This window comes from Berghia stephanieae, chromosome 1 (genome assembly GCF_034508935.2).
Source record: "Berghia stephanieae isolate SIO BIC M18660-M18661 chromosome 1, UCSD_Bste_1.3, whole genome shotgun sequence".
In the NCBI taxonomy this organism is placed as follows: Eukaryota; Metazoa; Mollusca; class Gastropoda; order Nudibranchia; family Aeolidiidae; genus Berghia; species Berghia stephanieae.
Window position 1 is genome coordinate 17506058 of NC_088360.1, and position 25219 is coordinate 17531276.

Sequence of the window (25219 nt, forward strand, 5' to 3'; positions counted from 1 at the left end):
TCCGACACCCGCATAGATTAAAAGTCGAAACATTTCATAACCCCCCCCCCCTTCTCTCTCTCTCTCTCTCTCTCTCTCTCTCTCTCTCTCTCTCTCTCTTTCTCTCTCTCTCTGCTTTCTTTCTTTCTATCTCATCTATGTCCGTGTTACTCTCTCTCTCTCTCTCTCTCTCTCTCTCTCTCTCTCTCTCTCTCTCTGCTTTCTTTCTTTCTCTCTCATCTATGTCCGTGTTTCGCTCTCTCTCTCTCTCTCTCTCTCTCTCTCTCTCTCTCTCTCTCCCATACACCCCTGTCACTCACTCGCACGCAAAGTGTGTTTAAGTGGTGTATGGATGTGTGTGGATTTGGGTAGGGAGGGGGGGGGGGAAGGAGAGGTGGAGTTTATTGACAAAGCTGGACGTGAAAGGGCTTACGTGTCTTACTGCTTGCGAAAGTCAAAGGATTAGGCTTAAATTGATCCAGCCCAGATGCTATATTAGACTCATCCCCTAATCCTTAGGCAAGAAGGCTTTGTGCTCACTAGGGACATCGAAACACCAATCAAGAATATCACTGCATCGATGTTGACATAGAGAAGTCGTCTAAAGTAAGAACACAATATGTTCTGTTGTACTCTGAACCCCCCCCCCCCCTCTATAAATAAATAAATAAATAAATAAATAAATAAATAATTAAAAAAAAACAACAAAAAACAAACAAAAAACAAAAACAAAAAAAAAACAACAACAAAAACCCCCCCAAAAAAACACGTATTTAAAATTTGCGGAAATCCCAGGTTTGAATGTTTTAATAGTCTTTTGTTGTTGTTGTTGTTGTTGTTGGCTGAAGAGGGGTTTTGATCTCGAAACGTTCCGTGTTTTGGTATTTTGTTCTTTTCGAATCTGTTATAATAGTCATATTTGGATATTTGAAGGACGAGGTTTCCGACAAAATCTTAAAAAACGTGTTTTGTTTCATGTTTTTGTTCAGAGACACGGCTGCATAATAGCAAGGCTTTTTGAGAGAGAAAAATATTGACTTCGCCATTCAGAGAGGGGCGTTCTTATCAGTACATCTATCGTTTCTATGACATAATTATTTTTTAATTTACGATTATTTTTTTTACCTCTCCATGGATTATGTTGCATGATAGCAATACACAGACTCTGAGATGTGTTTACTCGAGATCAAATTATTCCTCTATTTTTAAAGGATTCGTTTATAGATAGTATGCGCTTAGCTAAGAAGCTCACAACATTGCCATCCGGAGGTATAACGGACCAACACACACATCCCTGAGTAACCATGAAGTTTTATAGTCTGAATAATACAGCTAAGTGGGAATTACTCAGAAACGTGGATGGCAAAAAACAATAGCAAAGGCCATAGTGACGTCAACTTCATTCTATCTATAGAAGGAACGGAACTGACGTCACTCAGCTCTTTTGTTATTGTTTTTAGCCAGCGAGTTTTATGAGTTGTTCTCCGTGAATTGTATCAATCGACCATAAACCTTTAAGGTTACACATAGTTTTGTGTGCTGGTATTTATATCCGGCTGATGGATGTTGTGAGTTTATTCACTAAACGCACTGCATCAATTGAAGAAAAAAAAGCAACTCCTATTCTTTTCTTTTAAAATATTACAGTACACATTGACGTGAGCTGAGAAAATTGGTTAGCTTGAGGATGGCAGCACCACGTATAGAATAAAGAAACATGAATCATATTATTCTGTGGACCTGTTTCTTGCTTGGCAAGATGGAATCAAATTATACACCGATTACTGTTTCTTATGAAATTATAAAGCACACATAGACACACACACACACACACACACACACACACACACACACACATATATCACGCACACAGAGACGCATAATGGCGGGAAATTAAGTCATTATCAATTATGTTTTTTTTAAATTTTTTAAGACAAAAATGCAAGAGGATTTTTTTTTTTTGTTTTTTTTTTTGTTGTTGTTGTTGTAGAAAGCATGTTTTAGCTGGGGGAAAATATGTGATAGAAAGAACTTACTGTTTTTGTGTTTGAATAAAAAAAAATATATTTTGTGTTAAATTGAATGGATGTGAAATTTTGAAATAAATCCTGAAATTAGTCGGTGAGGAAAGAGTTAAAATACAAACCTAACCAAAATCGTCTATTTTAAAACCAATTTTAATCATCTAAATCGCCCAAACATAATACCGTTTTGAGGTGGGTGGTTACATTAAAAAATATTTTAAAAATTGAGCTTTTATATAGCGCAATATCCACTAAACGTGCTCAAAGCGCTTTACAACTGGTCCCTGGTCAACAGCAACATTTAACATGTAGGACGGGACATGACGCCTGTTAGGCGATGTTACATTTTTTCGGACAAAGACAACGCTGTTAACGGCCAGGTACTCGTTTTACACCTGAGTACGGTGAGAGAATGTGAGTAAAGAGCCTTTTCCAAGGACTCAACATGCGCCGAGCGCGAGGCTCGAACCCATGACCTTCCGATCCAAAAGCGAGGGTCATACCACTAGACCACATAGCCGCACTACATACTAAATATCCCTGGAACTCGCCTACGACAACTGGACATGACCCGTTGTGAGCTACGGGCAACAACGGCAGCTCGGCAGTGGTATCAATAATGGAAAAGGTTACATGGATTAGACGGCACCTTACAATTATTGTAATAGTATATTCTTCTTCTTCTAGGTTCCATGCCTGGTCCAGGCTTCGGATACTGCATGAATTATCTCTCTCTATTCCTCCCTGTCTCTTGCTTTTTCAAACAGCTCTTGGATTGTTAGGTTGGTGAAGCCCTTCAGTTGGTCTATGAGTGTTTTTCTTTGTCTCCCCCGGGCGCGTTTACCAGGTATTTTTCCACAACTTGCCAGGTATTCATTCTTATCTTTCCTTACTATGTGTCCGAAAAAGGATAGTTGTCGATCCACTATTAAGGGCATTAGTTTCCTTTGTTGGTATGTTTGTTTTAGCACTTCTTCGTTCGTTTTGTGTGCGGTATACGATATTCTCTGCATCCTTCTCAAGCACCACATTTCAAAAGCTTCAATGTTCTTTTGTGTTTCTGCATTTGTAGTCCAGCTTTCGCATCCGTAGAACAAGATTGGCCACACGTAGCACTTCAAGACTCGGAATCTAATCCCGAACGACATCTGTTTGTTTTTCAAAATGTTTCCCAGGTCCATGAAGGCCTGTTTGGCTTGAGTTATTCTTGCTCGTATGTCTCGGTTACATCTTCCATCTGTTGTCACTATTGAACCTAGGTATTTAAAACTTTCTACGTTGGTAAGCTGCTCGCCGTGAATCGTTATATTGCAGGTGTTGTTGTTTTCGGGGTTTTTCTGTATTACCATGCATTCTGTTTTGGTGATATTCACTTCCATTCCCTTGGCTTCACTATCTACTACCACTTTGTCAACAATCTTTTGAAGTTGGATTTCTGATGTTGCAATGAGTACCGTATCGTCTGCGTATCTTATATTATTTATGTTGTGACCTCCTACTTTTATTCCCTCCATATTATTTATGCCCCTCATGATTGTTTCTTGGTATAGATTAAACAGATCTGGTGAGGCAACACACCCTTGACGGACTCCTTTCTTAATAGGAATGGAATTTCCTGTAGAGTTTCCGATTTTGATAGATGCCTGCTGGGTGTAGTATAATGTTTGCATGAGTCTGAGGTCTTTCTCATCAGCGCCAATGGAGTGCAGTTGTTTTAGTATTTCTTCGTGGCGTACTCTATCAAAAGCTTTTTTGTAGTCGACAAAACAGAGGTATAGTGGGGTCTGAACCTGTATAGCTCTTTCACTTAAAACACGGAGGAGGTATATTGCGTTCCTTGTCCCTCTGTCAGGTTGGAATCCATATTGTTCTTCTGCGATTTCGGGGTTAATCTTATTCCTTAGCCTGTTGATAATTATACGCAACAGTATTTTGTTGATGTGACTTATTAAACTTATAGTTCTAAAATTTTCGCATCTGACTGCACCTGCTTTCTTTGGTATTGCTATGAAAATAGAGTTACAGAGATCTTCTGGAATTTTCCCAGTATTGTATATATTGTTGAATAATATGTGAAGTTCATCAATTGCTAGATCTCCTAGGCTTTTTAATACCTCTACAGATATTTCGTCAGGGCCTGTTGCTTTACCATCCTTCATTCGTTCTATGGCATGTTCAATTTCACTTTTGGTGATGTTTGGTCCGCTTAATGGTTCTTTGAATTTCAGTGGTGGTTCATTTCTATTTGGATCATTGTACAGTTCGCCTATGTATTCTACCCATCGGCTTTCTATATGTTGTTCTTCAAATAGCAGTTCCCCTTGTTTGTTTTGGATACAACTTCCTGCTGCTTTGCTTTTCCTTTCCCCTGATAGTTCTTTTATTCTTTGGTGAGCTTGTTGGGGGTTGGGTTTGTATTCTCTTTCGATTTCGCAGCATTTCCAGTCTAGATAGTTCTCGTGTGCCTCGATGCATTTGGATTTAATGTGGTTGTTCAATGTTTGGTATTCTGCAGACCCTCTGTTGCATTTTCGTCTTTCTTCAAATAGGTTTAGAATTTCATTTGTCATCCATTCCCTTTTGCTGTTTGTTTGAGCTATTGGTAAATGCTTTTCTGTAGTTGCTTTGACACACTTTTGGAATATATCAAATTGTTTTTCACATTTTTCGTTATCAGGTTCACTTTGGCTTTGTATCATGAGTGCATTTTCAAATTCTTCTCTCATTTTTGTTTGTATGCCATTGTCTTTGCATAACCTGTAATCCCTCTTTATTCTACCAGCTGTTCTCTGAATAGCTTTAAACTTTATCCTTACTGTACAAACAACTGGGACATGGTCACTGTCTACATCGGCGCCTGGGTAGGTTTTGCAATTTAATATGCCATTTCTGAATCTTGATGATACTGCTATAAAGTCTATCTGGTTCCTTGCTCTGTCCCCTGGTGATTGCCATGTCCAGGTTCTTCTTGGGTGTTGTTGAAACCAGGTGTTTGAAATCATTAATTTATTTGTTCTACACCAATCTGCCCAGATGTTTCCTCGTTCATTTCTGTCTCCGAGTCCATGTGGTCCGATTATGTCACCATCTCTGCCTCTGCCAATCTTAGCATTTAGGTCCCCCATTACCATAAGGACTTCTTGTGATTTACACATTTGTTTTGCTTTGTCTAGTGAATGGTAAAACTCTGTCATATCTGCATCTGTCGCCTCTTCTGTTGGTGCATAAACTTGAATAATATTGGTGTCAACTACAGGTCCTCTTAGCTTAACCAGCAAAACTCAGTCTGAGATTGCTACGTGCCCTTTGTAAAATTTGGTTGATTTTTGGTCTAAGATCATCCCTACTCCTTTTTGGAAAGAGGTTCCACCAATCCATATGATCTTATATGTCATGTTGTTTTCTTGTTTTGACGTGGTTCCCTGCTCTTTCCATCTCATCTCTGCCAGGCCAAGAATATTTATTTGGAGCCGTTTCATTTCTTTTAGAATGTTGTTTAGTTTTCCTTTTTGGGCACAGGTCCTGACATTCCATGTCCCAATTTTGGTTTTGTCACATTTGTTAAATTTATTTCGCCTAGTAACTGGCTGACGGTTCGGTGTGACCTGACGAACATCACGCTCCCAACCGAGCGAGGCAGCAGTCTTCCGTGAAAACATGCTCCCCTTTACGCTGTCACCGTTTAACTTTTTGGACTTATTCATGCAGTTAACTCGGCAAAGTTACAAGAATGGTTTGCCATTGCCTATTCTTGTCGCCCTCTGCAGTTGGCCAGCTTGACCTGTTACCGTTCGACACCACGAGGAGGTTGCAGTAGGGCTTGATGATGATCTATCTTTGCAGACTTGGCATCATCCATTTGTCGAACAATAGTATATTAACGCCAGTAAATTATCATTTGGTGGTGGCCACCACGTCCCAGGCGAGTTTCATTACAAATGGCTGCTCATCAATATACCTGACGAGATTATATTATTACTGTAGGCTGTGGGTGTAAATTATCAACCCTACCGACTTGAGTTCGAATCCAAAATGGTGGCGACGTCCCAGGCGAGTTTCATTACAAATGGCTGCTAATCAATATACGTGACGAGATTATATTACTGTAGGCTGTGGGTGTAAATTATCAACCCTACCGATTTTAGTTCGAATCCATAATATATAATAAGATCATTATCGGATACTGATGGGTGAGAAAATCTAGAAAGAAGGAAAAAAAATTAATCATCTGTCGACGGTTATCAAATAAAAAACGTCGTATATTTTTTAAATAAAATAGTAAACAAAAATGAATATAACAGCTTAAAAAAAATAAAAGAACAAAATACCAAATACGGAACGTTTCGGGCTCATACCCCTTCTTCAGCCAATACAAAGAAACAAAAAACAAAACATAAATACATTACTTAAAAACCCCAAACAGATCGAGACGGATACAACGTACCAACACACACAGTGTAGCCTTGAACGTCAAGTCTGATTGACACAATTTCGTGAAAACTAATCACCAAATTGGCTGTCTAAAAACAACAACAAAGAGCTGAGGTACGTCAACTTCATTCCTTAAATAACAGCTCTGAATTGATGCGATGCGTTTAGATAAAATACTCACAACATTCACGGGTCAGATACAACCTACCAACGCACAAAACTATTTGACCTTAACGTATAGATAGTTCGAAGATGACGTCACTCAGGTCTTTATTATTGTTTTTTTGCCATCCGCGTTTATGAGTAATGCTCACTGAACTGTATTAACCCGACTATAAACGTTCATGGATACACACAGTTTTGTGTGTTGGTCCGTTATACTTCCGGATGGCAATGTTTTGAGCTTCTTAGCCAAGCGCATACTATCTATATAGTCTGGTTGTTATGATTTAGTGAGAACCAAACACAAACAGACAGTCTAAAAATGATAAAAAGAGCTGAATCACGTCAACGTTGTTCCTTCGATATAAAGCGATTATTTTCTCATGAGAGCCAACCTCATTCACTCGTAGGTCAACAGATCTTCCGAAGTATGTTCCAAAATCGCATTAGAATCCATTTGACTTTCAAATGATAGGTTTTAATTTCCGTCTGCATAGGTGACTCAGTAAGAAAGAATGAATATGAATCTATAATTTATAAGAAATAAGAATAGGACCTTACATTATACGTGGTAGAATGACAATAGGAATCATTTTAACCAGTTAACTCCGTACTATTTTTATCCAAAGAGCTTTTATATAGCGCAATATCCACTAAACGTGCTCAAAGCGCTTTACAAGGGGTCCCTGGCCAACAGCAACATTAAACATGTAGGAAGACGGGACATGACGCCTGTTAGGCGATATTACAATTTTTCGGACAAAGACAACGCTGTTAACGGCCAGGTACTCATTTTACACCTGAGTACGGTGAGAGAATGTGAGTAAAGACCCTTTCCCAAGGACTCAACTATGCGTCGAGCGAGAGGTTCGAACCCAGGACCGTCCGATCCGAAAGCGAGTGTCATACCACAGTACCACATAGCTGCACTCTGGAAAGACACGTATTAAAAGATTTGACCCTCATCTTGGCAAAACCTCTCAAACATCTGGCCTCGCGAGGTTCTGGGTTTGAGCGTTTTGTGCCAGGATAAGGGTCATTTAAATCGATCGATATTTGAAGGACGAGTTTTTTTTGCCAGATCTTTAAACATGTGTGGTCCCAGAGTACGACAATTGGATTCAAAGGTCTGATGTCACGTCGCCCAGCAATGGCGGCAATCGTAGTTCTAAACAAAGAAAATCGGTACTATTTATTCTTTATGCTGGCTAGAACTTTTCATATGTCTTGTGATCAGAATCTGTAAAAGTCAAAACATGATCAGATTTATAATGTTTTTTTTTCTCCCTCTGGATACGCTTTTATGCTCGCGGAGAAATATTTCATAAGGGCGTCCGCCATTGCTCCGATAGTTTAGAGCCAGTTATTAAGTTACCATGCGTCATTACGAGGGAAGTGACTTTACTACTGTTGAAGCGTATTAACTGGTTAAAGAAATATCAAGGTTACGAGTATTTATGTCATGTATTTACCATACAGGGAAATGTCTGAAACTAAATGCAATATTGCGACAAGGCCACACACTCTTACCATAACCAAATTTACTTAAACCAACCAACCACCATTTTGGTTGGTATTGTAAACAGAGTTTACTCATAGTACTATGATGTCCTAGTATTTCTCTCACTTAGCATTATGGAGATAGAAATTCTCTCGGCACAACCGTAGCTTTCGCAAACTCATGCCGCATACTAGATACTCAAAAATAGGTCATAAAAGAAACCAAAAAATACTTCATTGTGAGTTGTAATCAATAGCTCGACAATAGAATCATTTCTTTCTTTGACCACTTCTAACAAAAACTCACTTTTCACTTTTGTTTGGTGATCGTCCTCTTCTTTGGTGACGTATAGGGAATGAAATTAGCGGAAGAGTAGGGTCCCTTGATTGGAAGTCACGAGCGGAAAAGTTATTAGAGAGAGAACGTCGTGTTGGTTGTGCGGCATGAGACACTTCACCGAAAGAGAGACGCATGCGCATAACCATTTTAATGTTCTCTCTGTAAGGTGACGTCCAATCAAGGGACGCTACTCTTCCGCTAATCTCATTCCCTATTGTTTTGGTCATTATTCATGGTACAACACGATTCATGAGTGAAAGGCGAGTTTGTCACCCATATAGTATTTTGAACTAAGTAAAAACGTGACTAGCATGGTCCATTTGTTAATCCTGTTCACCTGGCCTGAATCATTTTTTCTACCTTTTAGGAGACGGGAAAGGTCAAAGAGGGCGGGGGGGGGGGGGGGGGGGGCGAGAAAAGCCCGACTGAATATGGATTTGAACTAGATCTGTTTGCGTCATTTAATTGAGCGCTCTACCGAGTTAGCTTTCAGGTTGACAATGACAGAACCAACTACTTAAAACAAAATTTATGAATGCTTTGCATTCCGTGACATTTTTAGCTCAGAGCCTTTTTAATGATACCATAACCAAATTTACTTAAACCGCAGAGTAGGTAGGTTACCTATCTACAATATGCCTTAACCAACCAACCCCTATTTTGGTTGGTATTGTAACCAGAGTATACTTATTGTACTGTGATATCCTCGTATTGTAACCCATCCTAAATTACAGTTTACTCCGCAGCAAGTTAGACGGAGACATCGTATAGACCTTTTCTTGAGTGTGTTTACAACATCATTTTGACAAAGTCTTCAGTATCAATTTACATAAAATGGTCATAATACGTTCGTTTTGAACAATCCTTTAGTCTCGTCTCAAACAAAATAGGTTGTAGTAGATCGATCGCATATGTATTCGTTTTGTCACGAAAAGCAGATCAGAGAGAAGGTAGACATTCCAAAAATGCGTTTCATCCCTACTGGTTTTATGATGTAAAACAAAGGATTTTTTTTTAAAGGAAGAGGGCGGGGGGGGGGGGGGGGGGGGGGATGAGGAATGCGGAGGACCTTTTCCCCCACCCCTCTGCCCATCCCGATACAACCCACGTCCACATAAACTTTCATATTATTATTATACTACACTCGAGTACATTCTCCTCCCACACGCTTTCCTCGAATTCATTTGTATGTCCCAGGTTTTTTTCCCCCTGTTATTCATTTTGGTTTACTCGAAGCGCATAGAGCATGCTCTAGTCATAATTATACGCTATACAAATGCTATGATTTATTGACTACGTTTTTCTAGACTTTCCTTCATTTTTGTTTTTGTTTACAGGTTCTGATTAATTCAAGGGAACCGTTCTCGAGTGTAAATTTTTGTACCCCTCGTATTTACCATTATTTTAATTCTAAATTCCTTTTTGGCCAATTAATTGCCGTACTCTGGAAAAACTCGTATTTAAAAATTTGGCCAGAAAACTCGTCCTTCAAATATTGGTCGCGAGGTTTCAGGTTTGATAGCTTTTGTTGTTTGTTTTTTTATTACTGTGATGAGGGTAATTTAAGTCGGTCGATATTTGGAGGAGAATTTTCTGGCCAAATTTTAAAATACGAGTTTTTCCAGAGTACGGCAGTCAACAGGTTAATTGATCTATATTAGAATAGAAAAGTTTTCTGGCCAAATTGAAAATGATGAGTTTTGTCAGATTAACTCTCTCCTTACCGACGGTTTTTAGTATTTTCCCAAAATGCAGAAAAAATTTATTTAAAAAAAACCAAAACAATCTCTCTACTCTACAAAGCAACTTTTTGTTCTTATTAATCAAACAAGATCATTGCGATGTACAAAATAAATCTGAATAAGATATAATGTATATTGAGTGGTAACAAATGTGACGATTTTGATGTAGCTGGTAAGGAGAGGGTTAAAGAAGTAAAGAAGAATCATCTACATCTTACAAAATTGGTTTTCAACATTTTCTTGATGCGTTTGTTTTTTTATTTTTTTTTATTTATTTTTTTTTTTTTGTAATTGATAGATATCTAGCTGATATTATGGCTTTTGCTGTTTTCGATCGCGGCATTATTACAATATCCGGCATATGGATCTCATCAATATGAATTCACACTGACTTGAATCACATCCTTGACATTATCAAAATGTGATCACCGCTTCAATTACTCATTGCCAGGATAAATTCTATCAACATTGAGCTTGTAGGGTCGGAAAAAAAACAAACAAACAAAAGCAAAAAAAAAAACCCAACACCCCCCAAAACAACCAAAAAAAAAAAACAACAAAAAAACCACCAAACAAACAAACAAAAATAAAAACAAACATAGATGTGGGTATTATGGAGAAAAAAGTTTTTTTTTAATGCCCAAGATATGTCAGTTGAAAATGGGGGATGCGGACCGGGGGACGGGGGGGGGGAGATAAAGGTCACTAACACCGAGACGTAAGATTAGTTAATATAAGTACGTAATATAAGCACGCCAGCTTCAATTTTTACTTTTAAAAATATGAAAACATTTTGAAAGATGTGGATTATTGAAAACTCAATTCCACTCCTTTGGAGAGCATGACTGCTATTTTTCCTCAACTTCAACTCCCACCACATCAAATTATTATGACATTGAGCTCAAGTTTTGTTTATATTAATTTGATTTGACGTGTCGTATGATTATTTTACCTCATAACGTCTTCTTAACTATTTTGATTTATCATCAAATACAAAATATATAATTGATGTTATGTTTAGTTTGTCTTGGTCTGTGTGTGTGCGTGTGTATGTGAGTATGTGTGTGTTTGTGGGTGTGTGTGTAAGAGAGAAAGAGAGTGAGAGTGTGAGAGAGAGAGAGAGAGAGAGAGAGAGAGAGAGAGAGAGAGAGGGGAGAGGAAGAGGATGTGCGTGTATGTGTGCGTGCGTGTGTGTGTATGTGTATTTGTTTGTGTATTTGCTTTGTAAAGCACTATATAAATTATTTTTATTATTATTGTTAATATTCTTCTTCTTCTTCTTCTTCTTCTTCTTCTTCTTCTTCTTCTTCTTCTTCTTCTTCTTCTTCTTCTTCTTCTTCTTCTTCTTCTTCTTCTTCTTCTTCTTCTTCTTCTTCTTCTTCTTATTATTATTATTATTATTATTTCTGTTTATATCATTATTATTTCAATTATTGTCTTTGCCTTTATAATCATTATTATCATTAAATTGAAGAATCGGTTCTGTATAATTTTATCGACGACAAACAATGTAAAGGAATAAACGATTTTAAATCATATTACGACATACTTTGTTATGACGTCATCCACGTTATGATTATAATGGGCAATTTACTACGCCATTCGTGTCCACACCTTAAATCCTAAAGTACCGACGACGTGCCGTAAATACCACTTGTCATTTGTGTTTTGACTTTCGACCTTAATAATAAGGAAAACAGTTACATGTCGTGACCCAATGAAGTAGACGAAGAAAATTGAGATTGTCAAAATGGTGCATTTTTGAATACATCGGAATTTTTTGAACGGAACTCTTTGAAATAGACTCAGCCTTTTGTTGTTTGTTTTATTTTGTTCAAGCGAATTATTGTTTTCATTTGTGCCGTAGTGTTCGTTGACTTTTATGTTGAATAATCCTATATCATAATATGTAGATTATTGAAGAGTTCCTTCCGTCGGAAATAAAATTGCCTTGTCAAACGCTGTCATCATGTAATTTCCTTTGGGACGGCATCTGCCCACATACCAACTGCAACGCTTTTATAAGTGCTTAGCGGTTTATAACATTTTTAAAAGCTCGTATTATGCTATACTTATCAAAATATACCAGCCCTAAAGACCTATTGTTATTGTAGTCGAAATGTCATAACATCTCTTTTACATACAACAGAAGGGACACGGTTTATGGAAATTTAATATTTTGTATCTAAAAAGAAAAAACACTTTTTTAGAAATTAAGATGAAAAATGAAATTCATTTTGTGATATTCGTGGAGAAAGTTGCTTTTCAAGTCCGTTTGAACCATTTAATTGCCGTACCTTGAAGAAAAAAAACAAACAAATACGTATTTAAAAATTTGGCCACAAATCTCATCTTTCAATTATCGAAAGATTTAATTTACTCTCATCTTTGCAAAATTCTCAAGCCTGGGGCTTCCCCTCTGTAGAGTATAGCGGTTAACTGATTAATGGACGAGCGACTGAGATATCCAGTATTTGGCCTCGGTGCAGCAGATCTGTGGGTGAATGTCGAGTCCATCACCTACTGTTCACGAAACGACCGCCATTCCGCCACTGTCCTGTGCTGTCACCAAAGAGTCGATTAAGTTTCTATACGATCAGGGATAATTGCAGGTCTGATAACCCATATTGCTATAGGCCTATTGTTGTAATGTAAATACTCACAATATAGTCCATTACAACAATGTTAACTAGTGCGGGGCGGTCCTTGGCAAGCTTAAGGACCACGGTCATACGGTCCTTGGGAAATGAAGACCGCAAGGACCGGTCCTCTAGGACCGGTCCTTTTCGACATTGAACATTCCTGAGAGACTGTTGGAAATTCGAACCGGTTTGACCTTTGAGAGCGTGGGATCGTTCATTCTTGAACCGTTAAAGACCGCTACACGATGAAAACCGTGGCCTACAGGAGTAAAACACACGGAGTAGTCACACTCATTTCAAATTGTAACCTAATTAGAGAAGAGGGGTGATGCCTTCTTTATTTGCTCACCGTACTTCCTTGTTAGTTCGATAATTTAATAAAATTTGAAATTTATCCCCATTAACGGAGATAATGGCATCGCCCAAGGCGTTGATCGAGTTGCTCGTGGCGTTGATACACACACGCAACTCCTACCCCCCCCCCTTCCCCCCCCCACACACACACACACTTAGAGGGCAGCGAGCATTGAAGAGTAAGAGAGAGACGTGAAGTTATAATAAGAGGGGGTGGATGAGGTGATAAGAGGGGTCGATGGTGACTTTTCGCCAGATCTAACAAACTCAGCTACCCATTCATTGCTGAGTAGACAGGGATTCAGAAAAAAATCGACTGCACCCGGGATCGATCTCTGGCCCTTTGCGTATAAAGAGAGTGCTCTATCAACTGAGCTATCGGGGTCCCCAAATATTCTATTGGACTTTTTAAAATTCAGACGTTATAACTGGGTTTTTTGGAAGGAAGAAACTAATGAAACTCATATTATTTGATTAGTAAAAACACCAAACGAAATTTTAATATTATTGTATTATTTTAAATGACAACACTGCGATAGAAAGGCGTGGTGACAAGAGATGGACAAAAGAAAACAAAAAATCGGATTTGCTACTTGCTAGGTTCGACACACACACACACACACACACACACACACACACACACAAACACACACATCTTTTGTAGTCACATACATTTCAAACAATAACCCATTAGAGAAGAGGGGTCATGCCTTCACCATAGATCATTGTCATTGCGATCATTATGGTGTAGTAAATTTTGAAATTTACCCCGTATAATGGAATCGTCCAAGGCGTGCGCCTCCTGTTCCCCCCATCTCACACACGAAAGGGCGGTTTGGGAAGTGGAGGTTGGTGGTCGTCTGCCTGTATGGTCGTCTGTGTCGTTTAGTGTATGGCAAAGGGGGGTGGGTGCGATTAATTAAGTGGGATGGGTGGTGATTGGTGGAAGATAGGCAACCGAAGCAACGAATCGCTGGGGAAGTAGTAGGCTATGGCGCGAGACCGTAGGACCGTGGTCCTTGCAAGGACCGCCCCGCACTAGTTGAAAGGTGATAAGAAGTGAGGACCGCCGCCGATCTTCCCCTCTGGGACCGGTCTTCGGTTCACAGCTAAAAGACCGTCGGACCGCGGTCCGGACCGGTCTTCAGCGCGGCAAACTCAGCCCATAATTGAGTTCAGCTATTAGGCCTGCAAATAGGTGCACCTAGATTAGAATGCATGCCTTCTATAAGAATATGAAGTTTTGTTTTAATTTTTTTTTTTATTGTTTTTTTTTTTTGCCATCCGCGTTTATGAGTAATTCTCACTTAACTGTATAATCTAGACTATAGACGTTCAAGGTTACACATAGTTTGTGTGTTGGTCCGTTATACTTCCGGATGGCAATGTTGTGAGCTTCTTAGCCAAGCGCATACTAGCCATTAGAGTCAGGCCCTTGGTTCCTCTATATAAAGTCCATGGACACCTCATTACACAAATCAACAACAACAAATAAATAAACAGTTTGCCTATTTCCAAACTGTCACCGGATGTCAACACACGACAAGATTTCATAAGGGAACTGTCAAACATAATTTGTATATTTACATATAGACATGTATCACTCTCCAACTATTTTAGTGGAGTAAAATAGAAACAAAGACAAACGAACGCGTGCGCCCGCACACACACACACACACACACATACACACTTACATACATACATACATACACGCACACACACACACACACACACACTCACAAACTCTCTCTCTCTCTCTCTCTCTCTCTCTCTCTCTCTCTCTCTTATTGTCGCTCTCACACACATAAGCGTGTGTGTGTGTGTGTGTGTGTGTGTTTGTGTGTATGTGTGTATGTGTGTGTCGATATCGTGTATTAATATTGAATAATATAATATTACTTATTGTAAAACTGCCACGAGGGTCAGGCGATAGGTGCTTTAAAATTCTACTACTACTACCATTACCATTACCATTACTATCACACACACACACACACACACACACACACACACACACACACAATTAAAACCCCGACTTAATCACGTCCATTTTCTATTTACCTCCTTGTAAACATATTACTCAAATTGTGTATTATAATTGTTTCTGTATTATGTCCAATCATATATATATATATATCAAATCGGTAATAGGTGTTTAAAATGGACCAAGTCTTTCTTAAATGCCCTTAAACATAAGTAACAATACCTTGTATATTTCCATTACATAGTCTTTGAGATAACAATATTAAAAAGGGAGAAGCATATCAAATCATAGAAAAAAAATTAACTTCCATTCTCATTATTCGGATAAAAGAGAATGTATCGGTTTTCGATATATTATATCAAACATCCAGCTCATAATATACGATTATATGGGTCACTTAGTTATAATTTGTTTTCAAATCAATTTCGGCATTCCCAGTTTGAAACAAGTCCAGTATCAGTAATACCAAGCCTCGTCATTGATTTTAGGTTGACAATTGAATTTCTGTCATTATGAATTTCAACCATACTTTTTTCCCCTTTTTTTCATGTTTAAAAATGAACTTTCAATGTCTTGAATTGCAACTAGATCTCTACATTTTCATTTTTTGTGTTCAAAACTGAATTTCCATCACTATCAACTGCAACAATATACACTATTCGTGATCAAAAGTGAATTTCTATCATTGTCAATTGCAACAATTTACAATATTTAATTGTCATTATTCGATCATGTCAATGGATTACGAGCTGCAAAATGTGTTCAAGTGACCACAGCCTTTACAAATGTCCACGATCCATTGATTGTCGACTGTATCTAGTCAGCCAATGGGCTTGTTGTTGCATCCCTCAGAATAAAAAGAAAGTGTTTACTTTTCTATACAATATTCAACGAAAGCAAAAAACAAACAAACAAACCGGGCGACCATTTCATTGGCTGATAGAAACGCTGTTAGATATAACTTCTTGGTCTGTGTCATATTATAATCTAAGTAGTTTATGAATCAATCGGAAGTTAGAAGTACCAAGAATTTTTTCTAAATATGAAAAAGGAGTCACTGAATTTTACGACATCCAATGGGCATGATCTATATTACATTTCCATGTGCTCTAGGTCATTGGTCACATTGACCTACATAGTGAAAAGTGTTCACAGATTTTGAACTATCTAACATTACGATTGGTCATTGTGTTCAGCTTGACACATGTGTATGTTTACAACTTTCATAAACAAAGCAGCGTGTTCAGAAATGTCCAATCGTTGGACAGCAACAAATCACGTGATTGATGACTTGGTTGGACGAAAACATGAATATAGATCGCTCCCATTGGCTCGCGATGGGCTCGTGTGTCAATTTTATCTAAATAACAAACTTTGTATCGATTCACACTATCTTGTCCAAATTGCAAACTTTCACTATTTTCAACAAACTTTTAAAGGTACTAACGAGAACGTCATTTTTCCTTTTCTCATTTTCCTCTTACAGATGCAGTCTTCTACGTTTGTCCAAAGATTGTACACATGCCTGTTAGTTGTAGTTCTATGCGTGTCTGTAGCCGTGGCACACCCTCCCAAATACTACACACCCACTTTGAAGTTCCTCCTCGACAAAAGACAACCATTGACACAATGTGAAACGAGGCAGCTCGTTGCCTTGATGTGTTATCAGGTAAGCATTATTGAGCTTTTATATAGCGCAATATCCACTAAATGTGCTCAAAGCGCTTTACAAGGGGTCCCTGGTCACCAGCAACATTTAACATGTAGGACGGTACATGACGCCTGTTAGGCGATATTACAATTTTTCGGACAGAGACAACGCTGTTAACGGCCAGGTACTAATTTTACATCTGAGTACGGTGAGAGAATGTGAGTAAAGAGCCTTTTCCAAGGACTCAACTATGCGCGAGCGCGAGGCTCGAACCCAGGACCTTCCGACCCGAAAGCGAGGGTCATACCACTAGACCACATAGCCGCATTAGTAATCGATATAATATAAAAGAGATGATGGAACAATGTTCAAAAGTTTATTATTAGGCAGAAGGAAAGAAAATGTGATCTAAAAGATCTGGTTCCTATGTTATTGGAAGTGTATAACCACTCTTCCTAGGGACTGAATACATAACTTGTGTAATTTATCTTCTGGTGTCAGAGTGGTGGCATAATATTTGCTATTCTAAATGTATGCTTGTCGTCAATAAAGATCATCCATCCTCACTATTTTACGTTCTAAGAATCTGCCCGTGTACCCTTCTACTAAAACAGTTATGCTACCTTTAGTTCTCTGAAGGATAGGTTACAAACACCGTAGCCATCATTAACTTATAGCCTGACACTGACCTAAAAATGACGACGTCAAATGCCAGTCTTTGGCCACAAAAGAAAACAAATCGTGAGTTGTATTCAATAGTTCAACCAATTGTTTCCATGAGCACTACTAACGACAGCTCACTAGGCGGTGCAAAAAATCAAATAATGACGTCACACTGCCAGTCTTTTTGGGTTTCAGTGGCAGGCTATAAGTTAACGATGGTTACGCATAAACACTCGCAGAGTTTAGGAACAAAGGGAGTGGAGGGTTTGATGTCACGAATTTTTCTTCCCTGTAAAACTCATAAATTAATAATATAGAATTTCCAATAAACAAATAAGGTTTGTAAAATCAATTATAAAACAAGGCACACAGATAATAATAGTAATAATAATAATAATAATAATAATAATAATAATAATAATAATAATAATAATAATAATAATAATAATAATTAATATAATAATAATAATAATAATAATAATGATAATAATATAATAATAATAATAATAATAATAATAATAATAATAATAATAATAATAATAATGATAATAATAGTAATAATAATAATATGATAATATAATAATAATAATAATAATAATAATAATAATAATAATAAATAATAATAATAATAACATTAATAATAATAATAATAATAATAAAATAATAATAATAATAATAATAATAATAATAATAATAATAATAATAATAATAATAATAATAATAATAATAATAATAATAATAATAATAATAATAATAGGCGAATCGAAAAATAAATAGATAAAAAAAAGTAAATATATAAATAAATGAATGAATAAATAAATAAATAAATAATAAAGCAAATCAATAAATAAATAAACAAGGAACATTAAGTTTCTGTCAATAATCATTTTATTTTTTTTCTTACTACACAATTCATTTGCTTGTTTGTTTAGATGCATACAGTCATTAAAAAAAATCTTTGTGGTCAAGTGGTATGAAACTCGTCTTTCAACTGGCAGGTCCCCAGTACGAGTCCCACTCCTGGGCAGCGCACATTTGAGTCCTTGAAAATAGCTCTTTACTCAAATTCTCACACTCAACTCACGAGTAAAATGAGTACCTTTGTGTTAACAGCATTATCTCCATTGGAAAACAAAACATAAAAATAAAATGGAGCCTCACAGACGCCATGTCTTGTCATACATGATAAGTGTTGCATATGGCTAGGGACCCCTTATAAAGCGCTTAGAGCACTTTCAGTGGCCAATGTATAAAGCCTCAGGTAGATGCTCAAGAATTTTATAGAGAAAACAGAACGGTTAAAAATAAATTATCAATCATAAAATATACCATTAATCTATAAAAATCCATATTCCTCCATAGTCCTTGGAAAAGACTCTTTACTCACATTCTCTCACCGTACTCATGTGTAAAATGAGTACCTGGGCGTCCGAAAAATTGTAATATCGCCTAACAGGCTTTATGTCCATGTTAAGTGTTGCTGTTGGTCAGGACCCCCTGCACGTTTAGTGGATATTGCGCTATATAAAAGCTCAATTTTTTCTCTCCACTTATTACGTTTTCAATGTTCAATGAAAACTTCTTTTGACATAATAATTATTATTGGGAGTGTGTATCATAGTGTATGTAACCAGTCCTTCGGAGTGCTAATAATGAATTTGTTACACAAAAGTGGCATAACTATTTCAGTAGCTGGGTTACGGGAAGTAACTGAGCGAGAATGGATGTTCTTTATTGGCGACCATCATAATAATATTCAGATTAGAAAATAAGATACCATCACTTTGAAACCAGAAGATCATAATTTACTCATGGTATGTATTCAGTTCCCCACCGAAAGAGTGGTTTTACACTTCCAATGAAATAGGAACCAGTTTTTTAACATCACGCTTTTCTTCTCTATTGTACGTGCAAATAAGAAGAGAAAGAAGCAATTTATTTCACTTTCCGCAACTATATTGACTATTTTTTGTTTTTGTTTTTAAGGGTTTTACTGCACTTGCAACACATTAAGGTCATATAAGTGCCAGTAAAAAGGAAGAAAATGGGATAGTAAAAAGTTCTAGAATTACAATTAAAGCACAAAAGAAAAGGTGAGACAAAGGGGAATTTGTCCAAATAGGGAATAGATGTCGATTCCAAGAGCACACCGTCAAAGTACTTAGTTTGTGATCACCTAAAAGTCTCATCCAGACACAAGCACAGGTCCCCACTAAGAGGAATACACTCAAATGTTTACAAATCATATGTTAAAATGAAAAGAGTAACAGTACATAACAGAGAGATGATTTACAAGGAAAAAATATCATCTCCCAAAACTATAACTATACATTCGACTGTTTCCCTCTCAGCAGAAGAGGACGAATTTATTTGTGATCTTCAATTATGCACGTACCATACAGTCGTTGAACATCTTGAAATAATAAATCTATGGCATGGAACCTACGTGTACAATTCAGTGTAGACTCGACGACCTAATCTAGCCAATTGTACTCGCGTCACTACAAAATCAAGCGATTTTGAGAAAGGCAAATGGCCAGGTGGGTGACATTAATCGCAAATTCTCGCTCCACATGATGTTCATAGGTAAAACACTTTCCAGTATCCCACGCGACTCAGTTCTGAATGGGTACCTGGCTTTATGTTGATAATAGATATTGTAAGAAAGCAAGTAAAAAAATAGAAGCTTAGCAGACGACTCATACCGTATGAACTAGAAATTTCATTACGAGTAGCCTATTGGGAAATAGAAGGATGCATTGTGTAGCACATTGAAATGCGTTAGATAAATGGTATCTGATATTATTTATGTTTACCCCAAATATTCATATTTCATGAGTCTTTATCTTTCTTTCTCTGTGTCTAATTGCAGTGTGGAAAATCCCACGAAGAAGAATTCGACGCTATTTACGGGTCTTGCTGTCGTGGACGAGAATTACTAGATTTGGAAATGAGACAGTACTGTGAGGAACGATTCATTGAGCCTCCCAAGAGAGGAGGGTTGTGGGCTTAGGCGGCAGTGGCCAATCACACAGAATTAATAATTAGCGACACATCATCACAAGGAGTACAGTCTGTTTCTGTTATACTGACACCCTCTGAGAGCGTCCAATTTTAGTCGTGTTAACCTTCCATATGTAATGTCGATGACGTGGATGAACTTTAAATTGTTGACTGCCGTAGCCTGGGGAAAAAAATTTGGTATTTAAACATTTGCTCAATTCGTCCTTCAAATAAATATCGATCGATTTAAATGACCCTCATCTTGGCAAAAACATTCAAACCTGGGACCTCAAGCCTTGAAGTCACATGTTTCAACGAATTTGACAAGATAAGGGTAATTTTAACCTATCGAAATTTAAAGAACAATTTTTTTTTTGGTCAAAATGTTTAATACGTGGTTTTTTTCTTCAGAATAAGTGCTGCACTGTACATCGACGTTTCCGTAAGTTGTCGATATATCAGGGCTTGGCTGTATTAAATGATGCATTCTTGTGATTTTTGGGACTTCTGGGACCAATGATAAAAATGCACAAAACTTAGTTATTAAGTTGGTATAACATTATATAGAGTAATGGCCAGTAATCGATATCTTATCATAACGTTGCATAGAGATGGAGAAAAAAAACCCATGAATGCAGTAATTAAAAAGGAAAACGAAACATATGCGCATAGTTGCCTAGCTAATAAGGATAAAAAGAGAGCAATGCCTTAACTCACTCAACCCTAACACCGACTATATCCGTAGCTTACCCCGGTTACCTTTACCCCATGTCTATTTATTACATTTTTCTTAGACAAATTATAGGCGTATCAAAACTAATGTTTTTAGTTTTTGCACGTTAATGGTAGTTGAATAAAACTATCTATGTACATGCTCATTTTTAATACATTTTTGCCAATTTTGAAAAGTAGCAAAAGTCTCTAGGATTGAGTGAGTTAACTACATCTGAAGCGTATTCGTGGAGATAAAAGTTGACAGCGTGATCTCTTTTTGGTCTCATTTAAAATTTAAAGTGATAAAATTTATATTAAGAATACTATCGTTATCATCATTTATTGTAAATTATTGCTTTCACCATTTAAAAAGCGTATCCTGGAAAAACTCATTATTGAAAAATGTGGCCAGAAAATCTTTCATACCGATTTTAAATGACCTTCATCTTGGCAAAAAAAAAAACCCCAAAAAACTCTGCAACCTGGGACTTCAGGAAGTCTCAGGTTCGAGAGTTTTTTTCCAAGATGAGGGTCTTTTAAATAGATCGATATTTGAAGGTCGAGTTTTCTCGAGTACGACAGTTAACTGGTCAATTGCTGCAGTTAAAGAGACAAAGTAAGGGCCAAGTAGAGCTTATTAAGTCAGTCATTTTAATGGCTTCATTCATTTTGGGTATTGTCTGTGAAAATAGTAGCGTAATGTTTAGTCCTATATAAGAGATTTGCAGGATAATATAATATGTATGTTTTTGGCATATGTATGCGAGAGTGAGAAGGGAGTGGAGAGAGAGAGAGAGAGAGAGAGAGAGAGAGAGAGAGAGAGAGAGAGAGAGAGAGGGGGGAGGGAGGGAGGAACGCTAGAGAGAGAGAATAATAATAATAATAATAATACTTTATTGCATCCCAAAAGGAATTTTTGTACAGACGTGTTATAATTTACACATAAGATAAAATACAATGGAATAGATGTTATATATAAAAAAGGAGCAGCTCTATAACCAGAGCTGCGCTTATAATATGAATATTTCAACACTGTAAATAGTTAAAACTGTCACTATAAATTGAAAATTGAAAAGATTGCAAACAAATAAATTAATAATTATATTTATATTTTAAAAAGTAAAATGGAAATAATTATATAATGATTATTGCTTGTTGTTATAAAGCCTAATACTGGACGGCAGAAAGATTTGGGTTTCTCTCTGTTTCGTTGAAATAGAGAAAGGGCGACCATTCTTTCTGACAATAATTGATGGTCTAGTGGATGATACTGGTCATTTATATTTTAGTTATTTTATTTATACAAAATTTCTCGTATAAAAGATCTACATCGTCAACATCATTTATATAGCGTTTAATGGATTTTTATATTTGAATTATTTTGTTCCTTTCCAGCTAAGCAATTGCCTCCCAAGCTGTTATACAAAATGAAAAACACTTCGATTACTGCTCTATAAAATAATGTGCAGAGGTTGAATCAGAAAAGGAGTGAGGAGAGATAAGGATATATATATATATATATATATATATATATATATATATATATATATAGAAAGAGAGAGAGAGAGAGAGAGAGAGAGAGAGAGAGAGAGAGAGAGAGAGAGGTTGAACGTTTGAAGAGATGAGTTATTTATTGTTGGCATACATGTTCATTAAATGATGTATGATAATAGAATAATGATATCATAAGAGACAGACAGACCAATTTGCCCCTAACACTAACATACCAACCTTTTACTTATACTCGTAATATGATCTGCGTAATATAGAAAGTTCAATGCCGTTAGAGAAATTAAAAAATCACAAGAGCTTTTCTTATAAAACACATTTTTACATATTTGGGCAGAAAACGTTTCCTACAAAATATCGACAGTTTAAACTATCATCAACATGTCGCAAAATATCTCATGTATGGACTTCAAAGGATCTCAGGAACTTTCAAGGGTGAGACTTTTTCACACGTTGATAGTCATAATCCAATCGATACGTGATGGAAAAATTGGGGGTCTGGGTTGGATAAACTAAAAAAAACCCAAAATAATCCCTGCCATAATCTCTCTGCTCTTCGAGGAATGGAATACAGAAGTACCATCATCTCATTCTAAGTTAAACATTACAATTCTAAGCAAGTACTAACGTATGAGTGGTAATGGAGAGGCTTCGAATAGGAACAATACATCACCATTATCACTATTTCGTTAGTATATTCATGAATCCCAGGCTTCATGCAGCTCCCACAGCTCTCAAATTCTAAGCAAGTCACGTTCCAATATCATCTCATTAACATTTAAACAAATTCTCAACTCAAGAAAATCCATACAAATATTTATTGTCTGGATGTCAGAAAAATAAATGAAAAAAAAAACAACAACATCAGAAGCTGAATATTTACCCACATCAAAGCAAATACTGAGAATGCTTTTACTTTGAAGTCAACATTCAACCTATTGGTTTCTTTTTATTTACTTGACATGAAGTAAGAGGGTTCAATTCTAAGAGAGTTATTACACTTCATGGAACATTGTTCAGTTTACCTTATATAGATCTGTGATTGATTTCTTAATGTCTTCCTTTGTTTCCACAACTGAATTTCGTTTTCGTATTATAATCATGTGTTAACATTACAAAATCTAGAAATAAACCACATCCCTTGGATAGTGATAATTATAAGTTTTATGATTTTATTTTTCGTTTTTTATTTAGCATGATTTATGTTTGCAATATACGAGCCAGCATACTGAATAAATTATCTAAAACCAAAAAGTACATTCCGAAAATATGGTTGTTCATGTTGAATTGCATTTTATTATATATTTATTCTGATCTATTGCATTTATAACGTTTGTTATATTATGAGAATTTAATATTCTCGCATAATTATAGACTCGCATTCTATTTTGTTCACTGCCACCACTTCCGTCCTTTTAGTTTCCTTATGATTATTATTTTCTTTGCTTATAATAATGATTATGGATTTCAGATAATGGAGGATTATTTATATTATTACTAATTTTCCTGATTTCAATCAGTGTTCCAAACCAAATATTTACAGTGTCTTTATTGTTTATCAAATAATTTTTAAAATAAAAAGGGAACAGAATCATTCTTGTTGTCCTGGTGATTTCTTTGAATGAATGAAAGCGTTGACAAAGTGACTGGAGTTCCATATTCGAAGAAAAAACACTGTGTGAATAGCTCTATTAGCTGTGCAATTTTGTGACTCATGACATGATCTGGCAGAAAGACCAGTTACTTTTTACGTCATTTTCACTTCCGCCTGGTCAGAAGAGACCTAGCCTCCTTTTCCTGTTGGATTTTTAAGAAAACACGAACAAAAAAAGACAAAAAGGAATTACAAGAATAAAAAGATATTTGATCAAAAACACATTCCCCAATCCACTTACTTAGGCCCATTAAAGTTTGAACCCCCAATTCGCCTCTTAAGACTTTATGTCAGAGGTGAAACTTCCTTCTCGGTCTCTTAGTTGGTTACTTTTGCACATCCCTAGAAAGTCTCAGTTTTCAAACCCTGGTAGCATAAAATATTTGGCCGGGGGGTGGGGGTCAATTCCTGGGCAGGGAATGCAGATTATCCTTTCCCCATTCTTGGTAGCCTTCAGAGCAACGTCCCCACAAGATCAGACAGACTAGAGAGATTTGGCATTTTTATATAGTAATTTCCTATTAACGGCCAAGTACTCATTTTACATCAGAAAACGATGGGAGAATTGAGGAAAGAGCCTTTTTCTAAGGACTCAACTTTGCGTCGCTCAGGGCGGGACTCGAACCCTGGACCTTCCAGTCCTAAGGCAGCAGCTTCTTATGGTGCTCACACTATTATGGTATGACGATCAACTCAATCAGCAAGTCCCCACCACATCCGTGCACCGTCGGGAACCCCCCCCCCCTCCCCCGGAAGCTTCGTCACAACACACCGTTTAACTTGATGCTCTGCAGTTTCGGGTTCTAACCCACATCGGGTACATGTTGGACAGGTGGAAAATCCCCACTGATGAAGCGAATTTGCCG

At 36.9% G+C, this 25219-nt stretch overlaps 1 protein-coding gene across 1 annotated transcript in view; it reads left to right on the forward strand.

The window, feature by feature from the left end:
* LOC144969291 (sodium-influx-stimulating peptide-like) overlaps nt 1-21992 on the forward strand; it is a 71592-nt gene extending 49600 nt beyond the window's left edge. Inside the window, exons 2-3 of the mRNA XM_078908404.1 lie at nt 16646-16828; nt 20346-21992. Coding sequence (XP_078764530.1) covers nt 16646-16828; nt 20346-20486 — 324 coding nt within the window. The 3' untranslated portion in view covers nt 20487-21992. The remainder of the gene's footprint in view (nt 1-16645; nt 16829-20345) is intronic.
* Nucleotides 21993-25219: the final 3227 nt, after the last annotated feature.